This window comes from Quercus robur, chromosome 5, assembly GCF_932294415.1.
Source record: "Quercus robur chromosome 5, dhQueRobu3.1, whole genome shotgun sequence".
NCBI lineage: Eukaryota > Viridiplantae > Streptophyta > Magnoliopsida > Fagales > Fagaceae > Quercus > Quercus robur.
In genome coordinates, this window is record NC_065538.1 from 30,665,392 (window position 1) to 30,679,923 (window position 14,532).

Below are 14,532 nucleotides of genomic sequence, written 5' to 3' on the forward strand. Positions count from 1 at the left end.
GGTTCTCAAGTTGAACCGGCCGGTTTGCACTGTTTATTTTAAAGCTATTTCCAATTTTTTGCTATAACCTAACCGAATTAAAGGCCGGTTCCTAGTTGGACCGACCGGTCCGGTCCGGTTCGATTTTTAAAACCATGGTTAAAACTGAAACCCTAAGTCCAAGACCCGAACCTAACCTAAAAATCCTCCTGACCCACCCAAAGCCCTTCGGTTTGGGTTGGTTCGGGAGAGTTTCATGCTCAACCCTAATTTGAATGGTCTCTTTATGATTTGTGACACATTAGTTGGTAAGCTTAATGTTATAAAATTTGTAGTATTTGTAACATTACTTATACAATAGTATTTCAAATCTATTGGATCTACACCATGTTAATTGTTTGATTTTCTACTTAATTGCTTGTTTATTTTCTTATTAATTTCAACTAATATTTTTACAATCAAATTTTTTTTGTTAGTAAGGATACTTCATTAAACAATAATAGTATGGTTACACTTACAAGACACACCGCATCTTTCATAATACATGCCCAAAATATCCAAATATAATAACAACAAAGCATTGGAAGTGGATTCAAAAACAGAAAATCTTGTTTTCTCAAAAAAAAAAAAAACAAAAACAAAAACAAAACAAAACACACACACACAAAATCTTGAATTCGTCTGACACCCCTTTTAGCAAGTGCATTAGCTCGCTTGTTTGCCTAGGCCTATGAAGGTCCCTACAATCATCAACACAAGAAGACAAATTCACCAAGTAATTCAGATGCTTTATAAGGCAGACCGCAACCTTTGCAGCTTGTTCAATATCTATGGCATCTAGTTGAAGTTGGAAACAAAGAATCAACCTATCTCTTAGACCCCGTAGCTCTGAAATTATACTGTTAGCAATACATATGGCTCTAGAATATTGTTTAATCCAAGTTTCGTAGTTGAACTTGTCACCGATAATGCCCCCACTGCCAGCCATTCTCAGGTTACCACAGGAGGAGCCATCCGAGTTTAGTTTAGCATAAGGTGAATTCCAGCACAAGCTTTGAAAGTGAATTTATTCCTTTCAATCTTGTCTTTACTCTTAACATTGCTTTCCAGTCCTGTCATCACTATAAATATATTTTTAATTTGATTATTTTGCAAATTAAAACTAGTTAAAACTCATTGTTTTATTAAAATAAAGTAACCCTTCCCCAACTCTATTTCAAAGATTGCGAACCACGTAAGCCAGATTGACAAATGCTTAAATCCCAAATTGGGATGAATGAAAAATTTTGATATTAAACTCCCAATAAAAAAAAAATTAAAAATTAAAAAAAAAATGCTAAAAGTACTACAAGTTTAATTACATAAAGCTTACAAACTATTGTGACAATAAATGTGATTGGTGAGTTTTAACCACCTTATAAATGAATATTTGAATTCTCTGGTGATCTCACTCCATTCAATCTCGGTGTTCACTGCTTAAGGTAAGATGACTAGAATCCAACTCCAGTCACTTAAATTTGCTAAGCTAATAGTGGTTTGGTCCAACTAGATGCATGATCTACAAAATATTAACTTGATTTATGAAATACATATGTACTATGATTTAGAGAATGGGGATGACTAGAATCCAATTCAACTCGCTTAAATTTGCTAAGCTAATAGTGGTCTGGTCCAACTAGATGCATGATCTACAAAATATTAACTTGATTTATGAAATACATATGGTACTCATAACTCATCCACAAGCCATGACCATATTCACCACCTACAAAGGTGGCCTAGTGATAGGAAGCACTCATAACTTGTCATATCTACGAGTCCAAAAGTCGTGGATACGAGTAATGGCAGACAAGCCCCATTAGTGCCTAGGTAATTCTATGTCATGATGCAAAAACAGTGACCACACTCGCGAGCATTCTTTTTATCATTAAAGAAAATTTATATATATATATATTATAAGTCATGGCTATATTCTTCTAGCAAGAGTTTTTCCAGAAACACGGAGTCTGAGTCAAGAGGAAAACCCCAGAATTTTTTTAAATTGCATATGTTGAGGTAAGGAAAACCATCTAATAAGCCAAGTAATCATAACCCCATCGCTGTCATTTGATCTCATTATAAGTTGCAATATGCAATGCGCGCAAACTCATATAGCAGACTTCTTAAAAAGTTCGTCAGCATTTGATCATTTAAAATTTCAGATTTTACCAAAGGATTGAAGTTCGGTAATACATTTTAATTTTTACAAATCAGGAAATGCAGTAATAGTTCAAGAATTTTCTAAATGTATTTTGTGCGATCTGCAATTGAACACAAAAACCAAGATGAAGCTAAGCTGAACTATCTGCCACCCTTAAAAACCAGGGAGATTTCTTTTTTTTTTTTTTTTTTTTTTTCCTTTTTTCAAGGCAGAAGATAGCAAACCACTTTCAGAGTAAATTGAACATTTCATACATTATACACCAAAACATTTCTTAAATGCAATTGAACGAGCAATCCCAAGCTTCCAAGTACCATATAGAAGTTACCGCATAACAGAAGTCATGAAATTCACAAGCAAGGCAGCCACAATATCAAGACTGACCAAATTCCATGACAAAAAGGTTGAACTATTAACAATAGTTACAACAGTAAATACTCGTCCTTCCATTCCTCCAAAACACATCTGGGATTGACTGCCTTCTAAATATCTTAATAACTACCTACTTTGCTTTCTTTGGCTTCTTACTATTTTGACTGCTTTGCACCTTTTTCTTGGATGCCTTCTCTGCCTTTGCCTGCTTAGTAGTGGTTTTTTTCGTTGTCTTCTTTTGAACTTCATCATCATCACTATTATCATCACCAGCCTCGTCATCATCACTGTCATCAGATTTTCTTTTCATTGGAGGCTTTTTTCCTCGACTTCTAGGCTTCAGTCCTTTCTTCAGTTGATCAGTTTCAACAATTTTCTCTTCCTCGTTTGATAGTTCATCAGTGTCATCATTCCCACCACTTTTTCTCTTTGAAGTTTTCTTTCTTGGTTCAGCTGCGACTCTTGCAGCTTGGTTTCCACTTAGCTTTTGCAACTCTGGTACATAGGCTGTTGTCTAAGACCAAAAACCACGCTCAGCACATCAACCACAAAATAAAACAATAAAACATAAATGGGCCTTGTTTGAGAGTGACATACCCTGCCACCAGCATTGATAAAATCAATTTTCTTCCCTGTCAAACATTACATGGAATTTCATAAATATCTGTCTAATATTCTAAAAGCAAAGGTTAAAATGTGCTCCAAAAACAAAATAAGAAACTGACCTATTCTTTCTTGATTACAAATAAACCTAGTTTATTTGATCTAACACACCCATCCACCAACCCACTAATATATATATATATAACATAAGAGACCTTATCAAGCTTTGCATAGACACCCTCACAACAGCCTTGCGCTTGAAAGAATTTTGATTAGAAATAAAGCCTATCAAATGAATGGATATTCAACACTAACATGTGGAAGGGCCAATAAATCATTATTTGCAATGAGAATTCAAATTTTACATGAAATCCTACTTATCAAAATATATATATATATATATATATATATATGAAATCCACTGATAGACTAGCTAGGTTTTCTAAATTTGAAATATCATCCAAGCTGGCCAATTCAAATTAATTAATTTACTTTATTAGAATTGTCTACAGAAACCAAGGCAGATGTTAAACAAATTTATTATATATCATACCATAACATTATCCAATATAAATTAAGAAAATGTTTTGCCTTAATTATTACTAATTCAACCATGTATATGTGGACCTGAAATGAGCACATTAGGCTAGTATTTGTGGGCTTAGAATGCATCTTCCATTCATATGCTTTAGAAGCACAAACAAGTAGATGTAGTGGGAAGCAATAATCATTGATAATAATTCCTCCCATTTCTCCTATAGCATATTTAATAGTGAGAAATACTCAAAATAATCATTTTCATGTAATTTGTACAAGGAAGCAGGTTTCCCATGTAAGAAGAATTTCCATTTCTAATCCCTACCTTTCTTTTGACTACAAGATTACTCTTCAAGATTCTTATATTAGCATGATTCTTTACAACCCCTATTAAGATTTTGAGACATCAATATAGGATCCAAAATGGAACTTTCTACTGCCGTGCATCCAAAAATCTCTTACAGTTTTGACAGCTGAAGTTTTCGATTTTAAATCCTACAGATTGAGTTATACTTGCCCACAGTTGAATATTCATTACCTAATCATAAAATATTTGATTAATAGTTTAATACAACCACACACATAACTACACACCAATAGTACTTAATACGCAATTTAGGGGGGGGGGGGTTGTGTGAAATGAAAGTAGAAAAGAAAGTTGTTGAATTGATAATAATCTGGATCCTTCAAGTTTGACATTGGTCTCAGGACATCATCAAACTAACTAGAAATTCAAAAGACAGCGGATGATATATAATAGTAATAAAAAACTAGAGAGTCAATTGCTCAAAATGGAGAGCACAAAACATTCCGAAGTAGAGACGTTTGCCATGTGTTTTGAAGGAGAATTGACCATTTTTTTTTTTTTTGATAAATAACGGAATTGTATTAATCAAAAGTCCAGGTACACCAGGGGTGTACATGGATAATAGTACATCGAACACATAAATTACAAAGATCAAGCATTTCTAAAAAATTAGAACAAGAAAAAAGATTAAAGGGAGAACTCCACTCCAACAAGGTGTGAAGAAGAGATTTAAATTCTGAGATATAGACCGTTCCTTCCCTTCGAAACATCTTGAGTTCCGTTCTCGCCAAATAAACCATAGGACACAATGGAGAATTGACCATTTAGAAGCAAATAATAATAATAACAATAACTAATTTTTTTTTAATAGATAGATGATTTAAATTTTGATAGATAATAATAACAATAACAATAACTATTATTATTATAATTATAATCTTGCAGCAGTAAAGAGAAAACAGTAACATTTATGAAAAACTACTGTCGCTGTGAAAGATCTCAGTGAATAGCTACAATGTGCTAGTACTATTTTTATGATTTAATTATTTTATTTATCAAGTTGGTTATGATTTGAATAGTTCTAGCGATAAAAGTAGTCTTTTCTCTATTTTGAAGATCACCAAATATGATATATTGCACAAGTATGCATACAATCCACAACAATTTTACTATAGTTTTATATGAGATATCACAAAAGATCAGGAGCCAAACCATCAACAAAAGCCCCAGACTTCTTTTCACGGGAATGAAATATCCAGTTTTTAGGAAACTGACTACTATCTGCCCCAACTTCAATTGCTTTCTCAATGACCTGTAAAATCAATTCTTCAGTCAAAATGATCACATATAATAGAAGTATCTTACCATTAACTTTTCCAGGCTTTTTGTCCCATCGAAAATGAAAAATCCACTCAAGAGGAAAGCGACTGCTGTCGGCATCAACTCTAACCGCATATTGAATAACCTAAATGTATTGTCCTCTATATTTTTAATGAAGAATGCATGATCCACAAAACAATGTTTCTAAATTGCTAGGAAATGGTCCAGAACAAAAGACTATAACCCACCTCTTTTATGCACTTGTGCAAAGTTGCACAGTTTTCTTTGGACATGCTGGCAGAGCTTTGCAGTGGATGAATTCTTGCCTGTGGGGAAATATAAAAAGTTTGTCACTGAAGTCCACAATTCAAATTGCAGAAAAGCAATATATATATATATATATATATATTAGTTATTGGTAAGTTACACATGCACCCAGTGGGTCACTATTAAAAGAGAAGGAACTACCATTTGAGCTAGAGCTCATTGGCAGCTACAAAAATAAAAGTTACAGCATGAAGCCAACAAACATTTAATATTCTTGAATTATATACATCCAGCTGAAGAAATATGAAAGTATGAAACTCAAAAGGCATAACCAAATATCTCAGAATGAGTTCCAAACTAAAGACACAAATCTGAACCATAAGTCATAGTTGAAAATAAAATTTAATTGATATCAGATATAAAGAACAGACTTACTTGGTATAGCACTTCATCTGCAATCCAATTGCCTATGCCTGCAATATAACTCTGCAAACATTTAAATATGAGAAAAATGAAAATTAACAAGGTTATTCTAATGCTTGCACCTTCAAAGCACAGATTGTACTCCAAGGAAATCTAAAAATCATAAGGTTAAATGGAATCTGACAAAATGGAAAAGTAAACTAAGAACGGTTCCCCTGCTTGAGTCAATCACATGGAGTGATCAATTTAGACTCTTTTGTTTCTATGTTTTCTTTTTTCATGGTTAGTACTCATTGGTATTGAACTCCTCTCAATTATTAATTGTGTCAATGCAAGCCCCCCATCAACTATTAATTGTGTCAATTTAGTCCCTCAACTTTCAAAATCAGGTCAATTTCATTCTTAAATTGAATCTCCCTTTATATCTTAACAAAATTAACTAGTGTGGCAAATGGGAGATATGTTAAAAGGTTTTTATTTGAATTGTTTCAGTGGTCCAAGTTAAGTCATCTTTTACTTGGAATTTGTTTTAATGGTCTTGTGCCTTAGGGACTATCAATATTGAAAATGTGGTAGATTTCATTCATTCCCTTTCTTTCCAAATGTCACTCCTATTCATTTGTAATTCTTTTGGCTATACTACGAATATGTCTTGTAAGTAAAAGGTAGCTTCATTTTTCACCAAAGTCATATCACTTATTAAAAATGGTTATTATAAAAAGTATAAGATTTTAAAAATCAAGTCCACTTCAACTATTAATTTTTGTATAATTTAAACAGAGAAGAGACCCAAGGATAAAATTAACCAGGTTTTGAAAGGCAACGAACTAAATTGACATAATTAATAGTTGAGAAACCAGTCCAAAAGTTGGACCAAATTAGTAAATCTATCCAAAGAAAAATACATGTTTTTTAGAAAGTTATACATGTTTTCTGAAAAAATATGAGTGTAATTTCTTTTGAAGGATAATAGAAGTTGATTAGGTGTATACCTATCAACAGTTTTGCAAGACTAGAAAAAATTTAATTAGCTTGTCAAGTAAAGTGGTAATGTAGAGCAAAAATCTATTCTTCTAGAATTGAGAAAACCTTGTTAGCTTGCAAAACCTGAGAAAGGCTATAAAGATCTATTATACTTTTACAGAAGACTATTGAAAGCCCTAAAAAACTACAACAAAAAAACTAATAAACATTTATCACACTATTAGGGAAGCAACTATAAAACCAATAATTACAATATATAGCAAATGCTATGAAATCAATATTTATAATATACAGCAATGATTATTGCAACCAATAATTACACCAAAGATAGAGAGAAGCAAAACTTTTTAGGGAGAGAATAGAGATAGCAAAAGTTTTTTTTTTGGGTGGGGAGGGGAGGGGGAATCCTTATAGGGAATAACTATTCTAAGAAACTCCTTGTAATGAAAATATAACCAAAAATTAAATAGCTATTCCAAGGGAATAACTATTCAATTCCAATTCTTGCAAACTAAACAAGACCCTAATTCAGTTACACATATCTGGATATAGAAAGTGGCAACAAAGAGTCTAATTAGTATGTGGAGTCCAAAATCATTATGATCAACTCAACCAAAGAGAAAATCTTGCAACTGGTTAGTTTAAATGCTTGAAAAAGACATTACAAGAGGTCATATACGAGAAGAAAAAAAAAAGGACGTGAATCCATAATACTAAATTACTAATCTACTTTGTCACAATCCATATGTTCGCTCTAAATTACATCTCAGAAGTCATAACACTACACGCAAGAATGAAATCTCATCCAGATTGTCGTTAAGCTAATCCTTCAAAATACATAATTAAGCTTAACACATTGATCACATCACTTCAGAGTTTATGGGGTAAAAAATTGCACACATCTAACCATATTGGGGGGAAATAGAAGAGACTACATGGATAAATGCATAAAACTGATGTTCCCAAGAAAACATTCACAGATTGCATAAATCTGACTTATGCAGAAATCATCTAGAGATTTGTAGGCATGATAGTCTTAGGAACAGCAAAGAAAGTGAGCAAAGCAGCTTTAACCTGGTCAAGTAATAAAGCCTTAATTGCGATTTTCTTCTTGCTCAACAATTCAGTAAATTCATCAACAGTCATAGGCTCCAATAATGCATCAGGGCCAAGCTCAGATATGGGGGACACTGCAGCTGGCTGTATCAACAAAGCCATTGGGAAAGCTTAATAAAATGCCTATAAAGTTTCATAAAATAAATACAGGAAAGACCATGGAAATCTTCAAGCTGATTAGCAAATGATATAATAATACATCTTTGAGTAAGCGGACTTTAGCAAAGCGCCTCTTGTCTGTGAAAGACAGCTCCAAACCATCATCTAGCTGCACAAGGACATTCAATGAGTTATAATACTAATCAAGTGTTCAAATATATGCAAAAGATCTTAAAGTGATAAGAGTGCAATCTCATCACTTCAAAGAGAGAGAGAGAAGTCCATATATTAGCTTACAAAATGGTGTGAATAACACGTGTGAGGACGAAACAACATAAAATGCCCACCCACTCAAATGCTAAAAACAAGAAGAATACAACTAGATGGACCAAACTTTGTTATATGCTTTGTGATACCTTGTGCATCTTTTTACAAAGAGATAAATTTACAACAAGCTAATTAATTACTTGAGATGCTTGATCTTTGTAATTTTTGTTCTTCACTATCAGTCACTCTCTTGTATACTTCTAGTGTACTTGGGTTGCACCAATTTTTTTCTTTTCTAATGAGTTCTTTACTTATTACCCAAAAAATTTGTATACATTTTTAAATTATACTAAATAAAAAAATGTAATGAGATAAGTAAAAAACTTGAGAACAGACAAATATACATTACAGGCATGTATTCTAATAAAAACAACATTCATCTAGTTTTTTCTTGGTAAGTTATATACACCTAGTGGATTTTGAACCGACCTTGCCCTCCATCCATTATTGTGGGAGGAAAAAGTGACATTTGAGCCAAAGCTCACTCGCAACAGTGACATTCAAACTATGGATTTGTAAATAAATGATGTGAACCACAGTATAACCTACATGAAAGTACATTAATTCACAGAATTGGGGTGAGGCATGACCCCATGTCAATGATGTCATTAATAAAGGAAAAAAAAAAATGTGTACATAGGCTGAAAGATTGACATCAATGGAAGGGGCGAAATTCTTACTTCTATAAAAAACTTTGAATATTTGGAAGGCCATTCATCGGTGTCATTTACAGCAGACCTGTGTACAACATTCTGTTATTACATTTAACAATTTGAAATTACTGTGCAAATTGTGATCCCTATAAGAAAACAGACATTTATTGAAAACAGTTTAATCATCTGATATAGTTATCATAATAAACACATGAAATTTTGTCAATATTATATACAGCTTGTATTTGTGGAAAAGTTTCAGATTTGGCAGAACCAACAAATATGAAAAAGCTCCTGAGAAACTCTTTAAACTGATTAGTTCACATAATTATCTATTTCACTTTTAAACTTCTGAAATCAGCAGAACTTTTCTTGATCAAACTCTTTTTCTATTTCTTTTTCCTTTTCAGGCTTACTTTGTTAAAATGCAGAAATACCATTGATTTGGCATTCACATAAAAGCAACTTCTTCATCAAATACCAGGAGCATTACAAACCCACGCCAAGAAAATATTTCAAAAGAAAGACTTTCACCTCAGCCCTGAAAACAGAAATATCAAGACTAAAGTTCTGTAACAATTTAGAATTTATTTGAACATGAAGCTTTATACACTCCAAATTTATAGCATAGAGCATCCAAGCATACATGTCCTGCTCTATGCATATAGCAAGATATAGTTTGTACTTGCAAATATATAAATATGTGGCGGTATACATAAAATTAAAAAATATCCCCACTATAGTCAAAGATTGGAAAAGCTCATAACTGTAGGAATACAATTTTTTTTTTACAAGTAAAGGCAAAAAGGGCAAAGACCAAGTACATGGATAGTATACAAGAGCCACATGGCAAATTAACACCTACAATTACAAAGATCAAGGAAATCAAAAAAAGAAGAATAAGAATACAGTTTTGTCTAGATTAAGCTTGTCATTTCGGGTTCTTATTTTTTTACAGCAATGCACGGGTTTGTCATTTGTGTTTGTATCATACAAGAGCTTTCTCTTTCCAAAGAAACATTATTTATGCAAAAGTATGCAACAGAGTTTGAGAAACTGTGCCAATTCGCTTTCAAACACTATGAATTAATTGAAACTATTATATGACAAACCTTAATGGGGTCACTGGAAATTTTACATAATACTTACACTGAAAAAATAAATAAATAAAAAAAGGACACATATATCCAACCATGCCTCACCTCTTATATTTTGTAACTGCAACACCCTTAATATATATAGCACCTGACATCCCTGTAAGACATAATACCAAACAAAGTAAAGTAAGTAAGCCTAAAAAATGTAACTATAAAGATCATAAAATTCTACAATCAAGAGAAACAAGCCAAAAAAATGTGCTTTTTTTTTTTTTTTTTTGTTCGTTTGTTTTTAGCTTAAAATTCAACCTATCTTTATTGCCAGTATATAATGTTTTACAACTGTGATTTTGCCCAACTCAAGCAAAATTAATTCTTTTGCTAAATAATGAAAATTTAAGCTTATTTGATAGCTATTTAACTAAGATGTCTGGGTCTACAACTCATCCTAAGCCTCCAATGTCCTCACTTTCACACCAAAGTATACACATTTTTCAAGAAAATGTCCACACTAATAATTTGTACATTTTGGTTTTTAAAAAGCATGTTAGTGAAGCGAACAACGAATTCTGAAAATAAATAAATAAGCACAAGCCAAACATGGCCTTAGTAAATTCAAAGTTAGGGTTTTTGGGAGGAGAGAAAAGAAGAGTACCGAATTGGAAGGAAGGGAAGGGAGGTGAATCGAGGCGGAGCCAGAGATTCTTGCCCTTGCGGTGGGCCGAAATTATGGTTTTGCCCAAGAGAGCGGCCTCGAAGTCAGAGGCGGAGACGGAGTCGATGACCTTGGTGTCGTTGGCAATTATGGCCTTCTTTATCTTCTTGCCGAGGCAGTGCTCCTCCACCGCCCGCCTCGCCGCCTCCACTTCCGGCAGTTCCGGCATTTTTTCTCTTTGACTTTACAGTACGGTCTGGTCTGTGACTGTGATGGGGTTCTTGCTTTTCGCGCGCTTTTTTTGGGGCTCTAGAATGAGAGTGAAGACTAATGGAAAATGGAATCTGTGTTGGTCTTGTTGCTTTTCTTTTTTTCTTTTTTTTCTTTTTTTTTTTAAGGGAAACTACACGTGGATTAAAATTTAGATGGCCTACACGTAGATTAAAATTTAATACTTTAATCGCCTAAGGCTAATTCACTTAGATTTCTTTAACCCACATGACATCCGTTGAAAATATGACTAAATACGTGATTTTACTTTACTTTTATATTTCTCTCCTTCAAACACATAAAAATACAAGATCAAATCAGATAAAAAAAAATCAAACGGAACACTTGCATCATGAAATTTCAAACCACAGGTAGGCAATTTAAATTTCGCATTTCAGTCAAATCTCATGAGGTAAAGTGTCAAATTTTAAACCACAGGTAAACAATTTAAATTTCAACCAAACCACAAGTTAGTAAGTTATAATTTGCCATTTCTTTTTTTTTTAATTGGTCATTAACCATTTGAAAACTTTTATGTGAAATTGGATAAATGTTCCTAAATTACATATTTGGTCTCACACTTTACATATTGTCAATTTGATTCTTAACCATCTTAAATTTGTTAATTTAGTCCCTAACTTTTTCGTATTGTATCAAAATCAAAACAATCTCTGTTGTTAGTGGATAAAGAATGCTAATTTGGACAAAATAAAATATTCTAAAACCTCAATAGCACTAAACCTCAATAATTAATGATATTAAGGTTTTAGATTTTTCTTTTCTTTTCTTTTATTCATGTTCTTGGCAATTAAAGGAATATTACATGTGTTTTAGAAAAGGCAAAAGTGAAACTACACTATTAGTCCTTGAAGTTTATCTTGTGAAAACAATCGATCCCTTAAATTTTAGGTGAGAACTATTTGTTCCTCAAGTTTCAAAAAAGTGCATTGTTAGTCCTTTTATTAACTATCATTAGCTTTAGTGTCTATGTGGCTAATGGAAAAATAATGTGACTTCTTTGTACATACTTGGACCAACCAAAATACGCCACATCAATTAAAATTCCAAGTCAAGTCCACGTAAGCAAAACAAACTTAAAAATTAACAATCTCTTCACTTTGTCAGGACCGTCACTCATCCTTCATCACTTTCCCTCCTCTATCCCAACTCAATCACAACCTTCTCTCCACTGTCAACCTCTGACCCTCAATCTAAACTCTTGAGTTTAGCTGGGACGGAGGGTGAAAGAGGTGGATGACCATCACGAGCTTTGATGGCCATGATCAAAGAATATTAGGATGTGTGGGTTTGGGTGCATAATTTTTTGTGTAGCAAAGGACAGCAGAGGAGATGATCAGAACTCTAAAATTTACACACACACACACACACACACAAAAAAAAAAAAAAAAAAAAAAAAAAAAAAAAAAAAGAGCTTCTGTTAGTTTTGGTGAGTTGAAGCTTACATGATTTTCTAATTGAAGTGGTATTTTTTGGTTGGTCCAAGAATGTAAAAAGATGTCTCATCATTATTTCATTAGTCACATAAGCTATCATAAAACGGCAATTAACAAAATGATTAACAGTGCTAATTTTCTAAACTTGAGAGACCAATAGTGTTCACTTCAAATTTTAAGGACCAATTGTACTCACAGGGTAAACTTAAATGACTAATAATGTATGTTCACCTTTAGAAAATGTAGGGCTCAGAGAAAGAGTCCAATTTCAATCCTAGTTGTTGTTCTTGGTCTAGATGAAGAAGAAACTACAAGAAGTGTCACATGTCTTCTAGTACTTCTTTTCTTTTCTTTTCTTTTTTCTTTTTTTTTTTTTCTTTTTTTTTTAAATCCATGTTGCAGTACACGTGTTATCTAACGTAGCATAAAAATAATTTTTTATTTTGGTCGTTAGCCACGTCAGAATTTTTCATCCATTACTTAACGGTAAAAACTATTTTAACACGTTATCAAAAAGTTAGGGATTAAATTGACACATTTGAAATATTAGAGATCAAATTGACATGTAGTGTTTGTTTGGATAGCGCGTTTCACGTCTGCGTGCGTGTTTTCCTTTTTTTTTTTTTTTCAGCCGCATATTGTTGACTTTTAAGCCATGAACAGTGACTTATGTACTGTTCACGGGTCCCACAAACTTCATTTTTTAACAACTTTTTCATTAAAAATGGGTCACACGGTACTATTCACACATTTAAAAATTATTCTTCTACAGTGTTTTCAGTTTTCAGTTTTCAGTTTTAGCAAAATAAGTTCTATCCAAACAGACCCGTAGTATAATGATCAAGGACCAAAATATGCAGTTTACCTTTACCTATATAAATTTAATATTTTCTAAAATTTTAAAGTTTTAACAAAATTGTCAACATTCTTCTAACTTAATTGGCACTTTCGTTTTCAAATTTTCCCATTTTCCTAATTATTGAATTATAAAAAAAATATTAAAAATTTTCCTCAAAAACAGAGAATAAAATAAATTCTAATAAAAATTCATTTAAACATTATAATTTAAAATGGCACTGTACTTAGGCATTGAATTATTAAATAAAAAGAAAAACAAAATCAAAATCTATTAAAGATTCTTTTTTTTATTATTATTAATATGATAGTATTTCGAATATATGGCATACGTAATGCGTTCTATGATGACTGATTTTTATAATCAAGTGAAGACACCAAAGATTCATTTAGATCATATAGTTTTTAATAATTATAATCAAACCAAGTAGATTTAATTTAAACCTCAATATTTGAAATAAATTCCAATTAAACCAACTAGTGATATGATGTATCAAGCCAAAAAAAAATTAGTGATGTGATGAGTATCAAGTTAATAAAAAAATGTGAATTTTTTTAGAAGAAATGTTAGAAACTTCTGTAGAAACTTTGAGGTATAAATAAAACATTTTGAAAGTTTAAAATTTAAATAAATAAATAAAAACCTTTAAAAAATATATATAAATGAAATAATACTCAAAACTCTAAAGTTTAAAAAGAAATTTACTTTTTTATAAATAGAAAAATTAATTTACTAAAAAACATCTAAATTATAAATTACATCGCAATTTTGGTATATTTTCAAATCAAACATCTAACTTTATTCTTCTTTTTTTCATTTCAATACTTTAATATTTACTTATCGTCAATTCATTCATTTTATCTATTCTCGTTATCTAGGGTTTAATAATGGCAAAAATCTTGTTTGCAAAAGAGTACTTAGTGACTGTTTGGATAGTGCTAAAAAGCACTGCATTTGGCGTTTCACGTTTTCTTTCTTTTTTTTTTAGAAGAGCGTTTCTATGGCAATAAGCA

At 32.0% G+C, this 14,532-nt stretch overlaps 1 protein-coding gene across 3 annotated transcripts; it reads right to left on the reverse strand.

The window, feature by feature from the left end:
• Positions 1-2,406: 2,406 nt before the first annotated feature.
• Positions 2,407-11,289, reverse strand: LOC126725776 (formamidopyrimidine-DNA glycosylase). 3 transcript variants are annotated; one of them, XM_050430693.1, is made up of 11 exons: positions 10,940-11,289; positions 10,390-10,441; positions 9,215-9,272; positions 8,308-8,376; positions 8,067-8,192; positions 6,021-6,071; positions 5,567-5,644; positions 5,371-5,463; positions 5,211-5,301; positions 3,149-3,183; positions 2,407-3,065 (listed from the first exon to the last, which is right to left on the reverse strand). In XM_050430693.1, exons 1-11 carry the CDS (start codon positions 11,166-11,168, stop codon positions 2,682-2,684), a joined length of 1,266 nt encoding a protein of 421 aa, XP_050286650.1. In that variant the 5' UTR covers positions 11,169-11,289; the 3' UTR covers positions 2,407-2,681. The 3 variants fall into 3 exon arrangements, with proteins under 3 accessions (XP_050286650.1, XP_050286649.1, XP_050286648.1); XM_050430692.1 differs by lacking the exon at positions 5,211-5,301 and having other exon boundaries at positions 5,364-5,463; positions 10,940-11,287; XM_050430691.1 differs by lacking the exon at positions 5,371-5,463 and having other exon boundaries at positions 5,211-5,310; positions 10,940-11,286.
• Between the last annotated feature and the right edge of the window lie 3,243 nt (positions 11,290-14,532).

Bases quoted from the DNA above. Each gene is read 5' to 3' on its own strand.
- LOC126725776 (XM_050430693.1), bottom strand. From the start codon at position 11,168: ATGCCGGAACTGCCGGAAGTGGAGGCGGCGAGGCGGGCGGTGGAGGAG. The intron at 8,193-8,307 runs GTATTATTATAT...TTGTTGATACAG, and splicing joins AAGTCCGCTTACTCAAAGAT to CCAGCTGCAGTGTCCCCCAT. The intron at 3,184-5,210 runs GTTTGGCTCCTG...AATGTTTGACAG, and splicing joins GTCTGGGGCTTTTGTTGATG to GGAAGAAAATTGATTTTATC.